General features: G+C 41.5%; 1 protein-coding gene across 1 annotated transcript in view; it reads left to right on the top strand.

Annotated features, from left to right (window-relative positions):
- LOC126262757 (dnaJ homolog subfamily C member 13) overlaps window positions 1-24,052 on the top strand; it is a 410,038-nt gene that overhangs the window by 316,550 nt on the left and 69,436 nt on the right. The window contains exons 27-30 of the mRNA XM_049959568.1: window positions 12,329-12,496; window positions 12,631-12,864; window positions 12,975-13,137; window positions 17,085-17,351. Of these exons, the coding sequence (XP_049815525.1) occupies window positions 12,329-12,496; window positions 12,631-12,864; window positions 12,975-13,137; window positions 17,085-17,351 (832 nt within the window). The remainder of the gene's footprint in view (window positions 1-12,328; window positions 12,497-12,630; window positions 12,865-12,974; window positions 13,138-17,084; window positions 17,352-24,052) is intronic.

Raw genomic sequence — 24,052 nt, forward strand, 5'->3', positions numbered from 1 at the left:
GGTCTCTTCCACATGAGTATGTGGAAAACCAGGTTTCACGCATGCCTTGTAGATGCCAAGCTATTATTGATGCTGCTAGTGACTGGCTGTATTATTAACTGTGATTGCATTTTTCTTTTGTTCATATATGATGTCTGTATATGTTTTAGTTTGTTGTCAGATACATTTTTCTACCGATTAACCTGGCCGTGGTGTTACTTAATGGACTGTATCTTTGAATCAATCTTTTTTTTTAAATTCCTTGAACATGTTAGCTCTCTTGAGATCCTCTCTGCAACATGTACATCAACATCAAAACTCTGCAAGCCACCTTACAGTGCATGACAGAAGTTACACTGTATTGGGACTAGTAATTTCAACACACTTTCCTAGAATTCCCCCAATAAACTAAAGTTGACTATTCAACTTTCCTACTTCAAACCTCATTTGCTCACTCAATTTCATATGACTTTGCAGATATTCAAATGACGTGACCATGTCATGCAGGACACTACTAATGCTGTATCCAAACATGTTTTTCCTACATCTGCATTAACTTACATTTTTTTTACATTTAGAACTAGCTGTCGTTTATCACACCAACTAGAAATCATATCTTAAGTCATCTTGTATCGTCCTACAGTCAGCAAACAACTGAAGAGTGCTGCGTACCCTGCCCACCAAGTCGTATAACAGCAGTCGTATACCACTTCTATGGGCCATTCCAGATGATATCCTTGATTCTGATGGACATTTGCTGTTGAGGACAATGTACTGAGTTGTGTAACTTAAGAAGTCTTTGAGCCACTTGCATATTTGTGAACCTATTACATATGCTTATACCTTCTTTAACAGCCTGAAAGGGGGACCGTGTCAAAAACTTCTGGGAAATCTGGAAATATGGAGTCTGTCTGCCTTTCATTCGTAGTTCACAGTGTATCTTGTGAAAAAAGGGCAAACTGAGTTTCACATGAGCGATGCTTTCTAAAACCATACTCATTGGTGGACGTAAGCTTCTTGGTCTCAAGAAAATTTATTATATTTGAGCTGATAATATGATCAAGGATTCTGCAACAGACTGATGTTTGGGATCTTTGGTCTGTAATTTTGCAGGTCCATTTTTTGCCCTCCTTACGCAAAGGAGTCACCCGCAGTATTTTCCAGTCTCTTGGGGCAACATAAGCTTTTGCTTCTCCGCTTAATCTCAAGTTTGCTACTGTGAGAAGTTCTACATCAGACCAACCTTACATCTCTGCCAAATTCCCTAAGATCCTTCATTAACATTTGCACATTGTCAGTTGATTTGCTAGAGAAAGGAGCAACTAAACTTAGTGCTGCTAAATGTATTTTTCACTGTGGCAACTGCACTTCTATCAAACTACATAATTCTGCACTAACTGCTGTCAGTTGTGTGGATCTTTCCTGACAGTGTACAAACTGCCTCTAGTTCCGCAGCCATTTTGATTCTCAGCACTGCCTAGGTAAATGCCCGTAATGATTACACATTGAACACACTACTGATACCGATTCTTCATTCGATGCTGAATGACCGTTTAAGCTACATTGTGTACGTCTGACAGGTATTAGACAATCGTGACCCCCGTTACCTCTAAAGAGTGACAAATCTACTGTCTCCTTACTTTAAGAACATTCATCTTACAAAGAGTGCAGCAGTCAAGCTGCTTTTCTATGACCAATATTCTTCGACACAACAGTTAAAATTCTTGACTTACTGTACTGGAGGCTATAGGTCCAGATGTTGCACTGAAAAGGCAATGTCAGTACTTTGACATCATTGAAGGAGACTGGTGCTGGAGGGATGAAGAGGGCACTGCAGTGTCAGTGAAGCAGCTGAAAGCCTCCCAATTGCTTTATTGTGGCTCCCTGCTATGGTTTAATTCAGGAAGTAGTGGTGTGGCTAAGGCATCCAGTAGCCTCCTGTGTATTGTTATCCAGCAGTGTCGACAGAATGCAGTGTCAGCTGAGCAATGGTTCATGATGCACCCACCTCTGTCAGCGATGACTCCAGACCCGGCAGCTTCGGCTAACTATGGCTGCAAGTGCGGTGGCGAGATATGTGCCTCCAACACTGTTTAGCAGGTGGCAGGTGGGTGATGGCCTAATGGCATTGATGGCCAGCAAAATGCTTTTCAGGCCCAGTGCTGGCCCGATGCGGCAGCGGCTCCAGATCTCTTTGTGTCAGGGCGTACTGCCCTGTTGCAAAATCAAACTGTGATCCACAAAAAGCATTCTGGATGGTGCCTCAAGTGTCGCAGCCCCTTAGTAGTAGAGTTGTGATACTAACACAAGTGACTTTAGTGTAGAATGGGCCATGCTTGCGTGGACTTTGCTGCGCCTTGTGGCATGTGTGTGAAATGCTTCACTGGTTGCTGGTGTGGAAAAGCATCTGCCTCATTCCACTGGGGTACTGCTGTGTTAACTGTTTCCACACTTCGTACCGTGTCATTGCATCCATATTGCTTCTTAAGGTATGTTGATAATATCTTCTTGATATGATATGTCCTCATGGTGAAAATGCACTGCAGGAAATGACTGATCACAAGAACACTGTCCATCCCTATATTAAATTTACTATCGAGACAGAGAAGGATGGCAAGCTAGCATTCTTGGATGTTTTATTTGAGTGGAATGTAGAAGGCTGGATTGGTCATTCAATGTACAGGGAACCAACACACGCTAATCGATACTTGAACACAGTTTGTTTTCACCACCTGGTATAGTGAGCGCAAAATGACATGGCCACTAGGTGTGCAGTCGGCTGGGAAAACGTGCTGAGAGCGGAAGCAGTGGGCGGTCGCTCAGTGTGCTGGAGGGAAAGTGATGTTCTAAACTAAGCCGATACTCACATTTTTGGTAAATATTAAGTGAGGTTCCTCCATATCCACTCTTGCATGGGGACCATTCAAAAAATTCTGTCACCTCTTCTTTGGTTAGTATCTAAAAAGAATTCCGCTGAAAGTGCAGCAATTTATTTTTGCCTAATTTGTGAACCATTTGTAACTTTCAGAGGAGGGTCACGAGTGGGGAATTTTGAATTAAACTTACACATTTCTCTATTTGCTTCTTTTGCCAAAACTCAGCAGAGTTAACATGGTCTCTCCTCATTAACATGTTGTTCAGACGCAATTACGAGAGAATTCTGAAGCAGTGGTTTATTAAGTTTATTAAGTGAGGGACCGAGGAAAAGTAGGGTCAAACAATGGAAATGGAGGGAATGAAACATCATGACAAAAAGTAACGTTGCTACTCCCCATGTAGCGGAGATGCTGAGTGGCAGATAGGCAGAACACGAAGAGAGTTACAATATAAGCTTTCAGTCATCAAGGCCTTTGTTGTAAAAACACACACACACACACACACACACACACACGCACGGCTTTGACCTCTGGCAGCTGAAGCCACACTGTGACCAACAGCAGCAGTGCATTATGGGAGTGGCAACTGTGTGGGGTAAGGAGGAGACTAGGGCAGGGAGGGGGAGGGATTGCAGGTTAGGGATGGGAGATAGTGAAGTGCTGCTGGGAAGTGTGCAAGGATGAGGTGGAGAGAGGGTAGGACAGCTGAATGGAGTCGGGAGGTTGGATGGAGTCGGGGGAAAGGTGGGGGGGGGGGGGGGGAGGAGAGAAGTAAAAAGACTGGGTGTGATGGTGTAATGAGGGCTGTGTAGTGCTGGAATGGGAACAGGGAAGGGGCTGGATGAGTGAGGGCAATGAGGGCCATTCATGGTGGGAGGATGTATGGACATGGGACAGGTCCTGCATCTAGGTCTATTACAGGGATATGAACCATGAGGTAAGTGGTTGGTAGCAGGGGTTGTGTAGTGATGGATGAGTATATTGTGTAGGTTTGTTGGACAATGGAATACCACTGTGGGAGGGGTAGGAAGGATAGTGGGCAGAACATTTGTCATTTCTTACCAATTACTCCAGTCCGGTCACAAACATCACCTATCCTATCAAAGGCACGTAATCTACAATCTAAGGTGCAACCACTGCACTGCATTCTATATAGGCATGACAACCAACAAGCTGTCTTGTCCGCAAGAATGACCACCGACAAACTGTGGCCAAGAAACAAATGGACTACCCTGTTGCTGAGCATGCTGCCCAACACAACAGCCTTCATTTCAATGACTGCTTCACAGCCCATGCCATGTGGATCCTTCCCACCAACACCAGCTTTTCTGAACTGCACAGGTAGGAACTCTTCCTGTAATATATCGTACATTCCCGTAACCCTCCTAGCCTCAACCTTCAGTAGTCATTTTTCTCACCCATCCAGCCTCTTCCCCGTTCACATTCCAGTACTACAAAGCTCTCATTCCATCAACACACCCCCCTCCCCGCGCCTCCACCTCTCCCCTGCCCTCCGTCTAACCTTTCTACTGCACCTAGCTGTCCTACCCTCTCTCCACCTCATCCTTGCCTACTCCCCAGCAGCAGTTCACTGTCCCCGACCTCTACCCTGCTATGCCTCTACCTTCCCATCCCATCCCAGCCTCCTCCTTACACCCACACAGTTGCCACTCCCAGGGCAGCCACTGCTGCTGTTGCTAACAGTGTGGCTTCAGCTGCCAGAGGCTGAAGTTAGGTGTGTGTGTGTCTGTGTGTCTGTGTGTGTGTGTGTGTGTGTGTGTGTGTGTGTGTGTGGGGGGGGGGTCTGTCTTTGCTATATGGTGAGTAGCAACTTTGCTGTTCACAGTATTGAAAAGTAAGGTCAGCAGCTAATGAAACAGCACATCCTTGGTACAAAATAAACATGTAATGACTTTGCTTATGTTGTTCCAAAACCCATAGCATTTCTTGTTTCACAATCTATTGATAACCCTTAAAAATTACATTCTTTCATCATAAAAGTCCATAGTTAATGGAATAACATGGTAGATAATGAAGTTTTGCATAATAACCATACTACAAAATACTCTCTTCCTCCTGTGCTATGACAAAATGTCATTTTGATATCTCAAACCATTTATGAAATATAAGGAATGGTGTGGATATTTCACTCTGGCTTTATCACTGGTGCAATGTGATCGCAATTGATAGTCCTAAGTCAGGTCATTTTTTTCGAGACTGGTGTCAGATAGAGACCTCCAACCAAATCTAAAGAAAAATTCAATGTGTTAGCTAAATTTCATATGCAGCAACCCCAATTTTTCAATGCAATCTTTTCCAAATTTCTCGCATTGTCTTACTTCCACGTAAATATCACAAGAAGCACGACCATTAATGGAATGAAGGGCACTGCATAATGAACCTGACATATAAGGCTACAACTGAAGCTAAAATGAAATCCTTTTACGTAATAATTTCTGTGGAATCATTTGAGAAAGATTGCAGGTTCTGTCATTGCTGACTGGCCGAAAGGTGGAAAACGCTACTTGGCCTCTTCTTCTGAACAAAAGAATGAATTTCCACAGATCTTTGCATGAAAAATGGTCACTGTGCATTGGCCACTGTATCCTGTGTGACCTATACACAGAAAAGAGGTCCTGAACACATTAGTACACAGAACGAAGATTATTTCTGATGATGTCCACATACAGTCTGAATTGCAACATTTGAGACATGTTCAGAGAGAACGGTTATAGCGAGGGAGACACCACAAATGCTTGTAGATGCTACTTATGAAGTATGCCTTGTGAATTTGCGGAAGAGGCCAAGCCATCTGCTTCCCTGCCATACTGTGAGCAACGAGCAGCAACATAGGATTTGTGGTGCAGAGACATGGACTGAGACCAGTGTTGTGGCCCACTCCCAAGATACGAGATATGTTACACCCTGTTGAAGACAACATTGCTCTTAACGTGCCCACTGTGTACGGTGTGCCTTGCAAATGCAGCTATTAAACGGAGCTTGAAAAAATCAGCCATAGCTGAACATTGCCTGGAAAGCAAACACAAAATGTGGTTTAAAGAGGCAAGAGTCTTGGCTCATTCAGCTACGTGTTGGAGTTTCATCATAAAGGAGGTAGATGAAATTAGAATAGACACCAATTTTGAGAGAGACCAGGGCCACACATGTTTTAGAATTAGGGGGGCTTGACAGGAAGCAAAGATGGATGCTTGTAGGGTGTTGGGAGCGGAAGCTCCAAACCTGGTGCCAGCCCCTCGCACCACTTGACATCGCTCAGTCCCGTGGCAGGCTGGAGCTTCTATGAGCTGCACAAATCACCTTCTGAGCACGTTCTCTCTATGGGGTGCCAGAGGTTACAAATGTGCCTATATAAGTGGAAACTGTGTCAACCTCGGCAATGGGTTTTACTGGTGGTGGTGGTGGTGGTGGTGACGGTAACCATGAAAAGCTCAAGTATTTTATTTGAATTGCCATGGCTAGAAAACCAAGGTAATGTTATTCATCTCATACCATTTTAAGAAACCAAGTCCCAACATTGCCTCTACTGTCAGACCCTGTATCACCATAAACACATAAAAATCATCAGTTTGGGACTCTAAATCTACACACACTTGCTCCTTCACATTGGCACTCTCATCACTCATGACTCCTCTAACCTTTACATTTGGTGTCTTGTGCACTGCTCATTTCTTCTCCCTGTCATGAACATAATAAATATGCATGTGTAAAATAGAAATCAAGTGTACAATGGACTAACCTACTATTAAAATCATCATTTACAACAAGGTTTCACAAACTTCATCCTCTTCTCCTAAAGATATACTCCTAAGATCCTCAAACTCTACATTGCATGCTATTGCTGTTCTAGCACATTAAACTGTCTGTTCTGAAGCGGGCATTTCTAGTCAGTTTTGAGAATCATTTCTCTGTCTTCATTTCTTGGGTTTTGTTGGGGGGTCAGGTCCTCTGACTTCAACAATCTCTACTCCGTCCACTTGTGTATCGTCATGTCTGTCATTATTTGGTTTGTTGTCATGTCTTTAGTTGTTTCTTTGGTCATGTGGCCGATACTGAGGTTATTGATTATCATTTCTTCTATCCAACCCATTTCCATTTCTTCTTGGAGGGTGTCTCATTCCCCTGTTTTTGTTGTTTACTTGTAGGTTTACTGGCAGAAAGTTAATCTGAATAAAATATACTGGTGCCCTCACTTCTCCACTCCTTTCGTATCCTAATTCATGCGGTACCTGCTGGAATCCTTGAATATCATGCATGTTTCTGCCAGTGATCGTTACCTCTTTCTTAACTTCACGTGGGAGCTTTGTCAAGCAAATGTGTAAAATTTCTGATGGCCCATATGATGCACCTAAAAATCACCACCTCCCCACCATATCTTTGAAAAACTGTAAGAGACCTGGCCACCTCAACTCTACATAGTTTTCTGTCATCACTATTCCAATCTTTATCTGTTCTTGTGTTCCTCTCAACCAGTATTCTTGGAGAAAGGCGTATGTGAATTTGTCACACATCTTGCGCTGTCCTGCAATTGATCACATTTTCATCTCTACCTCCTTTCCGAAGTCAATATATATGAACCTAATTTTTAAAACGTGTCCAAGATTTTGGTAATCTGTCATGGAATTTTTTGATCAGTAGTTTTGGCTGTAGACAGTTCACAACATCTGGGAATAAAGAAACCTTTTGTACTGACACAAACTGCTTCCCAGTTTCCTCCTCATCCATGTCACCTGATACAGTTTCAGACTCATAGTGGTGGTTACTGGTGGATCAGAATGTGATAGCATTATGCTGATGCAGTATAATTTCTTTGATCTCCCATTTTTCCATACTATATTCTTCCTCAGTTTGAATCGTCACGTTCGCTCTTAAGTTATTACTCATCGAAAATGTACTACTCTTCTTTTCTTTCATGAATGTGTCTAATGGTTCCTTGTTCCTCTGATTTATGTCCAACATGTACTGAAATTGCACCAAATCTCTTATTTTGACATGTTTGCTTATGTTTATTGGTATCATTCTGTCAAAAGCTGTTTAATTATGATTCAATAGCTGCTCCATAGTTGCGATTAGCAATCCAACCTGCTCTACCACTTTCTTCCTCATATTATTCTTTGAGTTTACATACTCCTCTCTCCATGAATTAACTGCTTCAGTATCTTTATTGATATCAATATGCTTTGTATGGCTCTCACTGTTCTTCGTATTAGTGTCAATGTTCTTAGTATTGGTATTATTGATATTGACATCTTTCCTTATTTCTTCCGTCATCCCTTTAGTGTCCTGCACCAGTGTGTCTACTTTTAAATTAAGCTGATGCTTCTTACTGTCTAAAGTTGTTCTCTGTTGCTCGCATTTCTTCATGTGGTCTTCTAGTTTTTGATTCATGTCTCCTGTCTGTTTATTTAGCATTGTGTTTAAGATTTTAAATTGCACATTATTTTATTAAAATTATGCATCCCATATTTCTTCACTTTTTTAAAGAGTTCCACATGATTCTTAAAATAATCATCTCTTTTCCTTTGGTGTTTCTTAAATCTTCAATCATTTCTATCTTCACTTTGCTTAAGTAGATTTTCACTTTTCCTAAACATCTGAATTAGAAAACTGTGCTAGTTAAATACAGTAAGTGATTGGCAAGGGCTCATGATGAACATCGCTCTGTCTGCAGTTTTGTAACATGTAGTTTCTGAATTTTCTGCTGCATGCGAAGTTGCACACTCATCTGCTCTCCTGAACACTACTACATATACATTGTAAGTAATTTGTTCCTGATCTTGCCCATATTCATGTTATGTTCATTCTGAGATGTTACTTTACACTGCTCACTGGTATCTAATTCCTGAATATTTTCTTGCAGCATGTCCATGTCTGCAACACTGTTGAATGTTTCTAAGTTTCATGAAACTTCCCTCCTAGTGACTCATCTGTGCAAAACTTGTAGTTCATGCTCTGGCAAACCTTGTCATTTTCTAACACAATTGTTAAAGATCACACACATTTGGTGTTCAAGAAAAGCCAATCAACCTAACATATAATTTCTCAGTCATCATGCGCAAACTAAAATTCAGTCCACTCCTAACACGCAACATTTAGCACAAGTAAAATAAATAAAATCCTCTCCAAAAGTACAGTGATGATTTTTCAGCTGGACAACAGTGAACATATACCAACCTCACCTTATTGCAAAGAGGTTATGCGCCATCAACTTTGACCTATGTTTAGTTTTAGTGACTTCATTTATTTGTGTAGATAGCAATGCAAGTCCTGCCAATTTTCGCAAATCTGACTTCGATGTCAGGAAATCACAGATCAACAAATCCTGTACAGGAATTGCCAGAATAGTAGGGCAGGTCATCTTTCAAAGTGGAGGTATGTAAATAGGCCCACTGATCTGACGTGAGTTAGACACCCTCCAAAACAATGGATTATGAGTTCAGTGCTAGTAAATGAAACAGTAATTACAATCAATTCATTTTATGCCATAAACTGACTTGTAAACCATTTGAGAAGTAATAATGATATTAAAATAAAACCTTGGCACATACGATAAAAGGGTCTGGCATAAGATTCTGATGATTGCATGAATGGAAAAATTGCAGTCTCAAAGTTGTACCATGGTTATCAAGACATTAGTAAAAAGACAGATGGTACTAAAGAAGGGAATGTTTGAAAGCAAACTGGTCATTTGAATCTGAATGCAAGTCTTCAGAGCAAAGCTTTATGTTATTGAACTTCCATAAAAATGGCTTTCCTGTCCTTGTGCAACATCTCGCCATAACAAACTGAAGGTGGAGGCTGAAGTGGCAGCAGAATCGGTCATCGTGCGGCACAGCGAAGTTCAAATAAACCTGAAATTTTTATAAGTCCTTTGACTCATCTGTTCTGGCGGTATCAGAGGCAAGCAGAGCAGAAATCTGGCAGTGGAGGCTACTGATGAAGAAATAATTTTGTACCGAATGCTTATTAAAAGCAAAACTCGTTTTTCTGCATTTTGCACTTGTTGTTCTGTTTGGATTGCCTGGGCTACAGATCTTCCGAGTGACGAACTGTAAAAATGTTTCTTAGAAAGTGCTGATCCCATTCCCTAAATTTTTCTTCAGGCAGTTGGCCAGTAATAGACATCCTTCCAATTGGTACTGAAAAAAGGCATCTTCCTCTTTCTCTCTATCGCCTCCTGTGGCCAGTGAGGTGGGTCCTTATCGGCATCTCTCTGTTACCTCCAGTTTATTTACATTATCCAATCCTGGCAATTCCTATGTTGCATAAACTTTTAGTTTTTGCAGAATCAACTTTTGGTGGCGTCTCACTTTCAAAGGCGCCCCAAACTATGGATTCTCCCTCCATTTTCTAGATGTAATCTGTAGCATCTATGTGTTCTAAAGAAGAGCACAGCTTTCTACGATTTGTGCACAATAGTGCCTTCCTGGACCTTATTGAAAACAGAGTTCCTTCTCTTCCCACTTCTGGGACATAAAACAGTCATGGCTAGTGCCTTATGCCACAGGAGATTGGATCTGTGTTCCCTGCTCTGTGACTGGCACCCAAGTACACTACTACAAAAGAGAGTCCAGTTGACTGCATGACATTGACTGCATCCCTCCCGGCGTGTCTTCCTGAGATCTGCTCTGAGGGTGGTTCCACTGGGACTCAGCTGCACGTGCAAGCACTGTCACCTCATCCCAGTCTGCTTTCAACATCTTCTTACTTGAATAAAATATGCAGATTCAAATAAAAATGTATTATGTGCTGTTATGCCTTACATTTCTCGGTGTCAATTAATTATTCCACTGTAATGGAGCTTCATATTCTGGTTTTGTATATATTATGGGACATTTTTTTTTTTGGCCTGTTTGGAGGGGTCTTGGGGGGAATGGAGGGGAGGGGAGGAGGAGAAAGTCACAAAGTCACATAACGATGTCCCTAACTCCAAATGGACTATCCTTGAACAAGGAACTAATCATCTTGCTGTTGAGTCCCTCACCCCCCACCCCATGCCATCTCTCTCTCTCTCTCTCTCTCTCTCTCTCTCTCTCTCTCTCTCTCTCTCTCTCCCCCCCCCCCCCCCCCCCCCCACACACACACACGGGAGTTGAACTGAAACAGGAAGGTGTGAAGATGTGTGAGCTAACAGCTCTGAAGATACAGTTTTGTGCCATTCAGTTCATTTTACTTGAGTGTAGATTTAAGTTGTCCTGTGTTTGTTTCTATCATTTTAATAAATTTTAAAATAATCTATACAGTTTTGTATAATATATTTGGTTTTCAATCAAATGTGTGCTATGTTGTTTGATTTTAATATCTCGGGAGTCCTTTCCCCCTCCCCATCCACTCTACCTCCAATTATTCTTTCAAAAAGCAGTCTTGATTTGAAATTTTTGGTAGTTCTCAAATTTACACTCTATTAGCCAAAGTAGTATGCCTTTCAGTGCAAAACAAAATAAAAAAAATGGTTGAATCTTTCATGGCCATTTGCTCACCTATTGCATGTTGACTTTTGCCTCAGGTTCTTTGCCAAATGTTTAACAGTTTTTATGAAGTTTCACTACTGTGAGTTTCTGGTATTGTCAAATGTTCAACTTCCATTGCTGGTGGTATAGAGGAGTCGAGCCCATGGATGCAGCCTCAAGGTAAATGCATCCTAGATTCTAGTTGTGCTGCATCAAATGACTTGCACATAACAAGGGTAGAGCCACAGCAGTAATGACCAGGGTAAAGCCCTCAGATGTTGGCATGACAGGTACATGTAGTCTCTGGCTGTGGGCTGCACTCCAGTTTACCACCAGCAATGGAAGGTGAATTTTTGGTACTGACACCCATGCTGCTGAAACATCAGAACAATTGTTAAACAGATCTTAATTTATAGAAAAGCCAACAGGCAGTAAGAGAAAGAAAATGTAAGTCCTACAATACTGAACCATTTTAAAACTGAGATCTCACTTTGTAAAAGTATCTTCTGTTTCTTTCCTTTCTTAGTTTGTTCCAGTGCCTCTACTTCATTAGTTCTCAAACTCTTTAAGTAAAGGAACTTTGTGAAACTGTTGAATTAAAACTTGAATAACTTTTGATAACCTCATGCTTTTTGATTTTTTTTGAATGCTTCATATAATTCTGTAGCAACAACTCCAATTTTTTGTCTGCTACATACATTTGGCTTTTATGGGGTACGGAGTTTTCAGCATAAAATACTGCTGATATGGAAGCAAAATTGTCTTTGTGGTATCTTCCTTTGCAAGAAAATAATGACAAGCATTGGTTGTTGGTTTTTTAAAAATTTAATCCATGAAAATGTATTCCTCAAAATATATAGGTAATTTTTACTTAAAGTACGGTGTAAGATTTTTCAGGACTTTCAGGTTTCTGCACTTCGTTACATGAAGGGCCTTGGAGTTTGATGTATTATTGTTAATATTAAACATAGAAATGTGACTCAAAATAAAAATTTGCTCTTTCAGGAGGTTGCAAACAAATTAGCCAAGTTGGCAGTTACTGCTTGTGCTCGTTTGGGTGGATATTTACCAGGAGATAATAGCACCCCAAAGAATTCAGTGATCCAGAAAGCCTTAAGCAGTCTGTTGACACCATACCTCGCAAGACAACTGAGCTGTGATAAGCCAGCAGAGGTGTGCTATTTCAGACTCTTTGTTGCACTGTCGACAGTCAAATTCAATCATGCTATTACAACTACTTACGATTATGATTATAATCTGTGTAACTAATTGTTGATGACACTTCATTTAGTTTTTTTGTATTGTAGGTTCTGAAGATATTAAACAGTAATTGTGAGTCACCATACTTGCTATGGGATAATGGAACAAGAGCTGAGTTGTGTGAATATCTTGAAAAACAGAGATCAAATAAACTCCACTATGATGATGATGACGATCCCACATATGGTACAGAATTCACATACTCAGCACTGAAAAAAGAGCTCATTGTTGGTGAAATTTTTGTTCGTATTTACAATGAACAACCAACATTTCCAATTGAGGTTTGTGAACTATTTAGTGTAAATGTCAGTAGCTGACTTGGGCATTATGTTAAAGAAACGTCTACGTATGAGACAATGTGGTATAATAATTTGTTCTGTTTCTTCTGCAGAATCCTAAAGGTTTTACAATTGATTTATTGGAATTTCTGGCTACTCAGTCAGAGCATCTCACATCCTTAGGAAGTATTGCACTCACAGTGAAAGACAAACAAGTTGTAAACAACGTTGTTATGGCTCTGGAAGCTCTTTATAATGTAATTAAAAATAATCCAGGTACTTAGCTAACATTTTTGATATCCAAATAGTATATGAACTGAGATTTTAGTAATAGTTGTGCATTATAGTAATTGTAACTATTTTTGTTGTTGTTGTTGTTGTTGTTCTTCTTCTTCTTCTTGTTAACATTATTAACAAGCCTTTTCCTTGAGGCTTCACTTGTTTATGCAGCACATATATTACACACACATCTTCCTTCCCCTTTTATTATGCATCTCCTCTCCCCCCCCCCCCCCCCTTGCCCACTGTTTGACATCTCCTCCTCCTCCTCCTCCTCCTCCTCCTCCGTCTTTGTTCATATCCTTCTCCCTCCTCTCTCTGTCCATCTCTTTCTGCACTGCCCCAATCTCTCTTCCCACATCCTCTTTCCCCCTCTCCATATCTGTCTCTATGTCCTACTGTCTCCCTATCCATCTCCTCCCCTTCCTTTCTGTGCCCATCTCCTCCTCCTCCCCTCTCTTAGCATGCCTCCTCTTGCATCCCCTCTCCCCGCCCGCCTCCTCTTGCGTCCCCTCTCCCCGCCCGCCTCCTCTTGCGTCCCCTCTCCCCGCCCGCCTCCTCTTGCGTCCCCTCTCCCCGCCCGCCTCCTCTTGCGTCCCCTCTCCCCGCCCGCCTCCTCTTGCGTCCCCTCTCCCCGCCCGCCTCTTCTTGCGTCCCCTCTCCCCGCCCCCCTCCTCTTGCGTCCCCTCTCCCCGCCCCCCTCCTCTTGCGTCCCCTCTCCCCGCCCGCCTCCTCTTGCGTCCCCTCTCCCCGCCCGCCTCCTCTTGCGTCCCCTCTCCCCGCCCGCCTCCTCTTGCGTCCCCTCTCCCCGCCCGCCTCCTCTTGCGTCCCCTCTCCCCGCCCGCCTCCTCTTGCGTCCCCTCTCCCCGCCCGCCTCCTCTTGCGTCCCCTCTCCCCGCCCCCCTCCTCTTGCGTCCCCTCTCCCCGCCCCCCTCCTCTTGCGTCCCCTCTCCCCGCCCGCCTCCTCTTGCGTCCCCTCTCCCCGCCCGCCTCCTCTTGCGTCCCCTCTCCCCGCCCGCCTCCTCTTGCGTCCCCTCTCCCCGCCCGCCTCCTCTTGCGTCCCCTCTCCCCGCCCGCCTCCTCTTGCGTCCCCTCTCCCCGCCCGCCTCCTCTTGCCCCGCCTCTGCCCGCCCTCCTCCTCTTGCCCCGCCTCTGCCCGCTGCAAGGGTAGAACGGGCCAATATTTAATAATTTCTAAGTAGAAACCTCATTCACAATGTTGTATTTCTTCAACATATGGGATAGGGCACTACTCGACACACCCTGTGAACATGGTTTGAGGTGAACATTACCCAGTTTTTCCAATCAGAGTAAGTGTTAAAATGTAGTACCACCAACTTCAGTACACTTATTGATCTGATTTTCATATGAGAATCACAGTATAATTGCTGGGTGCTTATCCATGGGTTGTGGAGCACTGCCACTAGTACAGCTGTTTCGTTAACTTCTCCTGTGACACTACTGCTTTGTTTCCTTTTGCTGGTTTGTATACTGCCATCAGACATGAAGGCGGTCACAACATCGTAAAAGAATGAACAAGAGTGACCTTTCTCTGGATAACATTCAGCATACTGGGCAACAGTAGCCTCAACATTTCTCGTACATTCTCCATAAATCAGGAGCATTTCAATTTTTTCTTCTGTGGTTGCAACATTCATTGTCCACCTGTACATCTGTTCTCCAAATGATACGTAGGTGTGCAGGCTATAAAGACTGCACAAATATTATAATGATAAGAGCCACTGTGTGTTCTATTCTGCACGATATGCGAGCTCTGGTTGCGGTGTACTGGCTGTTCTGATACTTCGTAGTTTGCTACATGATACAGTGGCACATTGAGTAGTCCGCTGTTCAATAAGCTGGAGGAGTACAATGTTTCAAATGGGGTTTCCAATTACAAGTTATGAAATACTGGTCTGTCCTACCCTTGAAGCATGGAGGTGGGGTCGTACCCGTTTCTATTCCTCCAATTACGGCGCCATCTGTGACAAAATGAAGAAAATGCTGTACACAAATCGTTTGTAAGTTTTGCTGTAGAATTATAATCTACAATAAAAATCAGGGATTGTTTCTGAAGATTTCAAAGTTGTCTCCAACAACCCATGCACCGGCTACAGTGGCGGATCAAGCATGGTGTAGTTGGCTGCCCCCTCAGAGACAAACAAATTAGAACTTTTTTGATCCGATGTCTTCAGTTAAAATTAACATGCTGTGTAGTATAAAAAGTAGGATTCCAAAACTTTGCTTCCACTCTCACGTAAATTTTTACTCCAGTATTGCTGTCACACATTATATAGGAACTTTACCTGTTTATGTAGTGCTCTTTATGTTCTGCCTCTTCCTTTTTCATTTTGTTCTTGTATAAGCTACATCTCACCCACTGAATGACACAGAACAGTGTTAAAGGCACAGGAGTTAAATTTTGTAGAAACAAGGTTCAAATTTTGATTTGGTTTTATTGATTACGTTTTCCTCAAATCAATTCAGGCAAATGTTGAGGTATTCTGTTTGAGTCTAAGTTTGTGCTCCATCTCTATTGATCTCATTACTGACAAGTGTGAACTGTAATCTTCATTTCTTCCTGTCATGTACATTTCTTGTTCTGTCCTAGAATTGTTAGCCATAACTTCATTGTAATGTTAAGGGATAACACTTTGTTCTACAATTCTGGAAAGGATAGATTTGCTGCTCACTGTAGAGACAGCACATTGAGTAGCACAACAAAATGACTGCTCACATTAAGCTTTTCACCAAAGCATTCATCAGAAAAGAAAAGCACAGGGCATTCACACAAGCAAGTGCACCTCGCACACGTAACTGCTGTTTCTGGCTGCTCAGGCAATCTATCCTATCCATAATTGTTGATATTCCCACCTGGACTTTCCACTGTATAACACACAGTTCTAATTGTTACCACTCTGACTGCACTCTTTACAGAATTTATCCTTTTATCTAACCAATCCAAAGAACATTTCACATGTCTCTACCCTGTACATAATCCATCTCATTCCATAAAAGAGGCAATTATTACATGCTTATAACACAGCGCGTATGTCATATGTGTCCAGCAGTACAACAGAACTGTTGTGGTAATCCAAAAAATTTATTTCTCAGGTATGCTAAATTATCTTCAGCCTCACAGGATAGTCACTGCATAATCATTATATGCTTTTATTCCTTGTCATTCACTTTAGATTTCCACTTGTGATAATACGACAATGGTACTTAGTTTGGACCTTAATATTTCAGGCTGCTCTCTAGACACTCATACTATGTTGCCATTTTTTCATAATTTTTAAGCACATGTAGACATGTTAATTTACCAATTTACTGTAGCACAATTTTTTTTAACGTTACTTGTCTGTGCCATTTACAATCTGTAACAGACAAATTAAGCAAATTGATTTTACGTAGTATTTCATGTATCACAGCCATTACCAAATTATTCCATTATACCCACTCAGACAGCCATGTGTGTTAACATGCTACTTAGAGTATTCTGTGAAGTGTGCTGGCCCATATTGTTAGCATATTAAAGTGTGCTGGCCCATATTGAATCTGCCTGGTAGATGAACAATAATGGCTGGTGAGCTGGTCATGCTGGATGGGGTGTTGTGGCAGTTTCCCACATCCGAGTAGGTTAATACCACAGTTTCCCACATCCGAGTAGGTTAATACCACAGGTATGGTGGGGTACACTTTTCTGTTTCAAGGTGATGCTGGGGGTGACAGAAAGCATATCTGGCTACTCGTATTACCAACACTGGCAAACTCGGATTAACATGCTGACCCTGTGTAGGCCACAAAAAAATAAAATAAAAAATTACCAAGTTATTCCATTAGCATTTGTAGATGTTTCCCATTTTTATAATGAAAGTTGATAATGAGAAACTGTAGAATTAGTCAAACAATTCGATGATTTAATGATCACTTTTATGTTACAGGTGTAGAAATTCAATGTATTGGTCACTTCCGACTACTATTTGGTCTGCTTAATGTTGATAGCTGCAAACCTGTACAGAAGTGGAGTCTGAATGTTGTATCAAATGTTACAAGAAATCAAGAATGTGTTAATGATATAGCTGCTTCTGAGGTGGTTGTATATCTGCTGCTTGCTCTGAACGGCCTGCCAGATGACCAAGCACTGGTGCTGGATACATTACATGCTCTTGTTTCAACAACTAAAATAGTAAAGGATGCTTTGAACAAAGGTAAGTATGTGCAGAAGATTACTATATTCCAAGAGGAACACTCCTTACCAAGTAATGGAGAGTACTCCTAATGCCTAATTCACTACCTCTGCTTCTTTCAAATTAGTGTGAAAAGCTTTTTATTAATGGTGCGCAAAATTTCTGCAGTAGGAGTGTTTTTTGATTTATATGTCAGGTAGATTCTGAAGTGCATCTTCTCTAGTCACGTTGAAAACTTGATTTGTTAAAAAATATATTTGTTAGTGACCCTGATGATTCTGACAGTGTAACACCTCCCACCCTCATTTTTCAGGATTAAAGGCAATACTACATTACTTCTGCTCATCTGCTCAGAGTCTGTTTATCGATTATTCTTCCCCAATTGACAAATGACAAGTAATTAGTTGCTTTATTGTAACATTGATTTAGAAATTAAGAATTGCATTTTGATACAGACAACACAGGCTGTAATTCACCACAAGTAATTATACCAAATACAAAAACACAAGAATTGCTTCACACTGAAAGTTCACATTTGCTATAAATACGATATGAATGATTAACAGAACATAAACCTGCATCTTAAGTGCTCCTGACCAACTGCTCCAATCAGAATATTCTACCCAACATGTGCACAATGAGAAAACAATAAGAAGTCATAAAATCGTGTTGGTAGGAAAAGAGTGCCCCCCATGAACAATGGACCTTCCCATTGGTGGGGAGAATTGTGTGCCTCAGTCATACAAATAGCCGTACTGTAGGTGCAACCACAATGGAGGGGAATTTGTTGACAGGCCAGACAAACATGTGGTTCCTGAAGAGGGGCAACAGCTTTTCAGTAGTTTTGGGGCAACAGTCTGGATCATTGACTGAACTGGCCTTGCAACACCAACAAAAACAGCATCACTGTGCTGGTACTGTGAATGGCTGAAAGCAAGGGGAAACTATAGCTGTAATTTTTCCTGAGGGCGTGCTGCTTTACTGTATGGTGAAATGCTGATGGTGTCCTCTTGGGTAAAATATTCTGGAGGTAAAATAGTCCCCCATTCAAATATCTGGATGGGGACTACTCAGGAGAATGTCGTTATCTGGAAAAACAAAACTGGCTTTCTACAGATTGGAGCATGGAATGTCGAACTCCTTAATTGGGCAGGTAGGTTAGAAAATTTACACAAGGAATTGGATAGGTGAAAGTTATAGTGGGAATTACTGTATTTAGATGGCAGGAGGAACGGGACAGCTCGTAGGTGAATACAGGGCTACAAATACAAAATCAAATATGGGTACTGCAGGAGTTGGTTCAGTAATGAATAAAAAAATAAGAATGTGGATAAGCTACTGCTAACAGCATAGTGAATGCATTGTTGTAGCCAAGATAAACATGAAGCCCACACCCACCACAGTAGTAAAAGTGTATACACCAACTAGCTCTGCAGATGTTGAAGATACTGAAGAAATGTACGATGAGATAAAAGAAATTGTTCAGATAGTGAAGAGAGAGAAATATTTAACAGTCATGGGGGACTGCACTGCAGTAGTAGGAAACGGAAGAGAAGGAAAAGTAGTAGGTGAATATGGACTGGGAGTAAGAAATGGAGGAGGAAGCTGTCTTGTAGAATTTTGCATAGAGCATAACTTAATCATCGCTAACACTTGATTCATGAAGCGTGAAAGGAGGTTGTATATATGGAAAAGACCTGGAGACACCAGAAGGCCTCAGATTGCTTAAATAATGGTAAGACAAAGATCTGGGGACCAGGTTTTTAAACTGTAAGGTATTTCCAAGGGCATATGTGGACTACGACCACAGTTTATTGCTTACGAATTGTAGATTAAACTGAAGAAACTGCAGAAAGGTAGGAATTTAAGGTGATGAGGTCTGGATAAAGTGAAAAAATCAGAGGTTTTAGGGAATTTCAGAGGGAGCATTAGGGAACGATTGACAAGAACAGAGGAAAGGAACACAATGGAAGACGAATGGGCAGCTTTGAGAGATGTAAGAGTAAAGGCAGCAAGGGTCAAGTAGGTAAAAAGACCAAGGCTAGTAGGTATCCTTGGGTAACACAAGAGATAATGAATTTAATTGATTAAAGGAGAAAATATAAAAATGCAGTAAGTAAAGTAAGAGGAAAGGAATAGAAATGTCCAAAAAATGAGATTGACAGGAAGTGCAAAATGCCTAAGCAGGAATGGCTAGAGGACAAATGTAAGGATGTAGCAGCATACATCACTAGGGGTAGATACATGCTGCCTACAGGAGAATTAAAGTGACCTTTCCAGAAAAGAGAACTGCCTGTAGGAATATCAAGAGCTGAGGTGGAAAACCAGTCCTAAGCAAAAATGGGAAAGCATAAAGGTGGAAGGAGTATATAGAGGGTCTATCGAAGGTCGATGTACTTGAGGGCAATATTATGGAAAAGGAAGTGGACATAGATGAAGATGATATGGGAGATACTGCATGATGAATTTGACAGAGTACTGGAACACCTAAGTTGAAACAAGGCCACAGGAGTAGACAACATTCCGTTAGAATACTGATGGCCTCGGGAGGACCAGCCATGTGAAAACTCTGCCTTATTGTGAGAAAGATGTATGAGACAGACAAAAAACCATCAAACTTCAAGGAAAACATAATAATTCTAATTGCAAAGAAAGCAGGTGCTGACAGGTGTGAAAATTATTTAACTACCAGTTTACTAAATCATGGTTGCAAAATACTAAGATGAATGGAAAATCTGGCAGAAGCTGACCTCTGGGAGGATCAGTTTGGATTCTGTAGAAATTTAGGAACATCTGAGGCAATACTGACCCTTTGACTTGTCTTAGAAGATAAGTTAAGGAAGGGCAAACCTATGTTTATAGCATTTGTGGACTTAAAGAAAGATTTGACATTGTTGACTCTTTCGAATTCTGAAGGTGGCAGGGGTAAAATACAGGGTGCATAAGGCTATTTACAATTTCTGCAGAAACCAGATAGCAGTTATAAAGAGTTGAGGGGCACAAAGGGGTAACAGTGATTGAGAAGGGAGTGAGATGGGTTCATAGCCTATCCCCAATGTTATTCAGTCTCTATATTGAGAAAGAAGTGAGGGAACAAAAGAAAAATTTGGAGTAGGAATTAAAATCCAGGGAGAAGAAATATAAACTGTGAGGTTTGGCAATGGCATTGTAATTCCATCAGACACAGCAAAGGACTTGGAAGAGCAATTGAACGGAATTGACTGTGACTTGAATGGAGAATATAAGATGAAAATCAACAAAAGCAAAATGAGGATAATGGAATGTAGTTGAATTGAATCAAGTGATGCTAAGGGAATTTGATTAATAAATGATACAATTAAAGTAGTAGATGAGTTTTGTTATTTGGGTAGCAAAGTAACTGATGATGGTTGAAGTAGAGAGGATATAAAATGTAGATTGGCGACGGCAAGGAAAGTGCTTCTGAAGAAGAGAGATTTGTTAACATCGAGTATAGATTTAAGTGTCGGGAAGTCTTTCTCTGAAAGTATTTGTATGGAGTGTAACCATATATGGAAGTGAAACATGGACCATAAGCAGTCTAGACAAGAAGAGAATAAGAAGCTTTTGAAACGTGGTGCACAGAATAATACTGAAAATTAGATGCGTAGATCATTTAACTAATAGGGAGGTACTGAATAGAATTGGGCACAACTTGACTAGAAGAAGGGATTGGTTTGTAGGACACATTCTGAGGCATCAAGGGAATACCAATTTAATGTTGGAGGGAAGCATGGAGCGTAAAAATAATAGAGGGAGACAAAGAGATGCATACCCTAAGCAGATTCAGAAGGATGTAGGTTGCAGTAGTTATTCAGAGATGAAGAGGCTTGCTAAGGATACAGAAGCATGGAGAGCTGCATCAAACCAGTCTTTGGACTGAAGATGACGATGACAGCAGCAGCAGCAGCAGCAGCAACAACACTTGGAGAACAAGAATTAGCAAACTACCTTGAAAGACTGCTACTACTCATTTTGACTGGAGAAGTTTTTTTTTCTTTGTTTTCAGTTTTATGTCTTAATTACGTCGGAAGGACGACGGTTCAATCCCGTCTCCGGCCATCCTGATTTAGGTTTTCCGTGATTTCCCTAAATCGCTACAGGCAAATGCCGGGATGGTTCCTTACAAAGGGCGCGGCCGCTTTCCTTCCCTATCCTTCCCTCACCCGAGCTTGCGCTCCGTCTCTAATGACCTCGTTGTCGACGGGACGTTAAACACTAATCTCCTCCTCCTCCTCTTAATTACGTCAGTATGGTGTCAGTAGTGCATTATGCTTACATACAAATGCTTTGTGCTTAAAAATTTCTGTAGAAAGTACATTTAAGTAAATAAAAAGGATCAAAGTAAATAAAGAATACATTGTAAATACAAAGTCAATTTATACCAAACTTACAAATACAAATAAATACGTAATTGTACAATAAACTATGTATCTGTATGACTTGTATTGAGTCAAAACACCAGACATATCACAAATAAGTATTTAGTATGAAAAATAAAGAAAACTGGACACAAATTGCTGTAGCAAAAATGAGAAAATAACATTTATTTATCTCTGACATCTTTCAATCAAAGCCATCATATTCGTCAAAACATTTTATGCGCGCAGACGTTGATTCCAGCATAGTCTTAGATGTTGAAAAATGTGCAGAGACCACCTGTGGCAGCCAAACTTGACAATGTACAGATGAGACATCTGATCCTGAATATTAATCCCAAATTTAGTGAAATTGTAGAAGCTCGCAGTTTCGGGGAGTATCTTCTGTGTTTGTCCATCCACTGCAACTTACTGGTACATTGTGCTCTATAGAAGAATATTTTTCATGCTGTTCGCCTGATAGGAAGTAATTGTTGTGTCATCAGATTTATATAAAAATAATCATACCGAATCTGGCAGTAGACTTCACAGATGGAGGAACTTCTCCTCACGTTTTCTTTAGTATACCCACTATGGTTGTGTTCTCCTGCTTCAGCTGCTGTGGAAGACGTTTGGCTGTGAAAAATTGTCACATGTTACTTTTCTTCCTTTCAAAGTATAAGGTTGCATGAGACATGTAACAACATGCTCTGCAACAGTTATGTTAGTGAGACTTTTGTCTTTCATTCTGTTTACCCAAGTAAGAAAATCCATTCACCATATATTTACTATTGTCATCTGCTGCAAGCCAGAACTTCAAACCAAATTTGTCTAGTTCATTACTTGTGTATCAACAATGTAAGAAAAGATGGGTTGTTACTTACTGTAAAGAAGACGGGTCAAGCTGCAGACAGGCAGAATTAAGACACTTGCATTATTTGATCAAAAGTATCTGGACACCCACAAAAACATAAATTTTTCATGTTAGGTGCATTGTGCTGCCACCTACTGCCAGGTACTCCATATCAGTGACCTCAGTAGTCGTTAGACACCTTGAGAGCAGAATGAGGTACGCTGCGGAACTCAGACTTCGAAGCTGGTCAGGCGAGTTGGGTGTCACTTGGGTCATACGTCTGTATGTGAGATTTCCACACTCCTAAACATCCCTAGTTCCACTGTTTCTGATGTGATTGTGAAATGGAAATGTGAAGGCACACTTACAGCTCAAAAGTATACAGGCTGACCTCGTGTATTGACTGACAGAGACCGCTGACAGTGAAGAGAGTCGTAATGTGTAAAGAGGCAGACGTCTATGCAGACCATCACACAGGAATTCCAAACTGCATCAGGATCCACTGCAAGTTCTATGACAGTTAGGTGGGAGGTGAAAAAACTTGGATTTCATGGTCAGTCAGCTGATCATAAGCCACACATCATGCCGGTAAATGCCGACGCCTCTCTTGGTGTAAGGAGTGTAAATATTGGACGATTGAAAAGTGGAAAAATGTTGTGTGGAATGATGACTCACGGTACACAATGCGGAGATCTGATGGCAGGGTGTGGGAATGGCAAATGTCCGATGAATGTCATCTGCCAACGTGTGTAGTGTCAAAAGTAAAATTCGGAGATTGTGGTGCCATGGTGTGGTCGTGTTTTTTGTGGAGGAGGCTTGCACCCCTTGTTGTTTTGCATGGCCCTATCACAGCACAGGCCTACATTGATGTTTTAAACACCTTCTTGCTTCCCACTGTTGAAGAGCAATTCGGGGATGGAGATTACATCTTTCAACATGATCGAGCAACTGTTCATAATGCATGGCCTGTGGCGGAGTGGTTACACTACAGTAACATCTCTGTAATGGACTGGCCACACAGTCCTGACCTCAATCCTGTAGAAAATGTTTGGGATGTTTTGGAACGTCTACTTGATGCCAGGCCTCACTGACCAAAATCGATACCTCTCCTCAGTGCAACACTCTGTGAAGAATGGGCTGACACGCCCCAAGAAACCTTCCAGTACCTGATTGAACATATGTCTGCAAGAGTGGAAGCTGTCATCAAGACTAAGGGTGGTCCAACACCATACTGAATTCGAGCAATACCGATGGAGGGCACCACAAACTTGTGTAAGTCATTTTCAGCCAGGTGTCCAGATACTTTTGATCACAAAGTGTACATATAGTTTTTGGCCACAGCCTTTATGAGTAAAAGAGAGACACAGCGTTCACACATGCAAACAAGCACACCTAATGCACACACAACTGCTAATTCCAACATTGTGGTCTGGACTGCATTCTGTCATTCCTGCCTGAGGTGCTGGAGTTAGGGGTCATGTGTGCATGAGGTG

Source organism: Schistocerca nitens, chromosome 6, assembly GCF_023898315.1.
Source record: "Schistocerca nitens isolate TAMUIC-IGC-003100 chromosome 6, iqSchNite1.1, whole genome shotgun sequence".
Lineage (NCBI taxonomy): Eukaryota > Metazoa > Arthropoda > Insecta > Orthoptera > Acrididae > Schistocerca > Schistocerca nitens.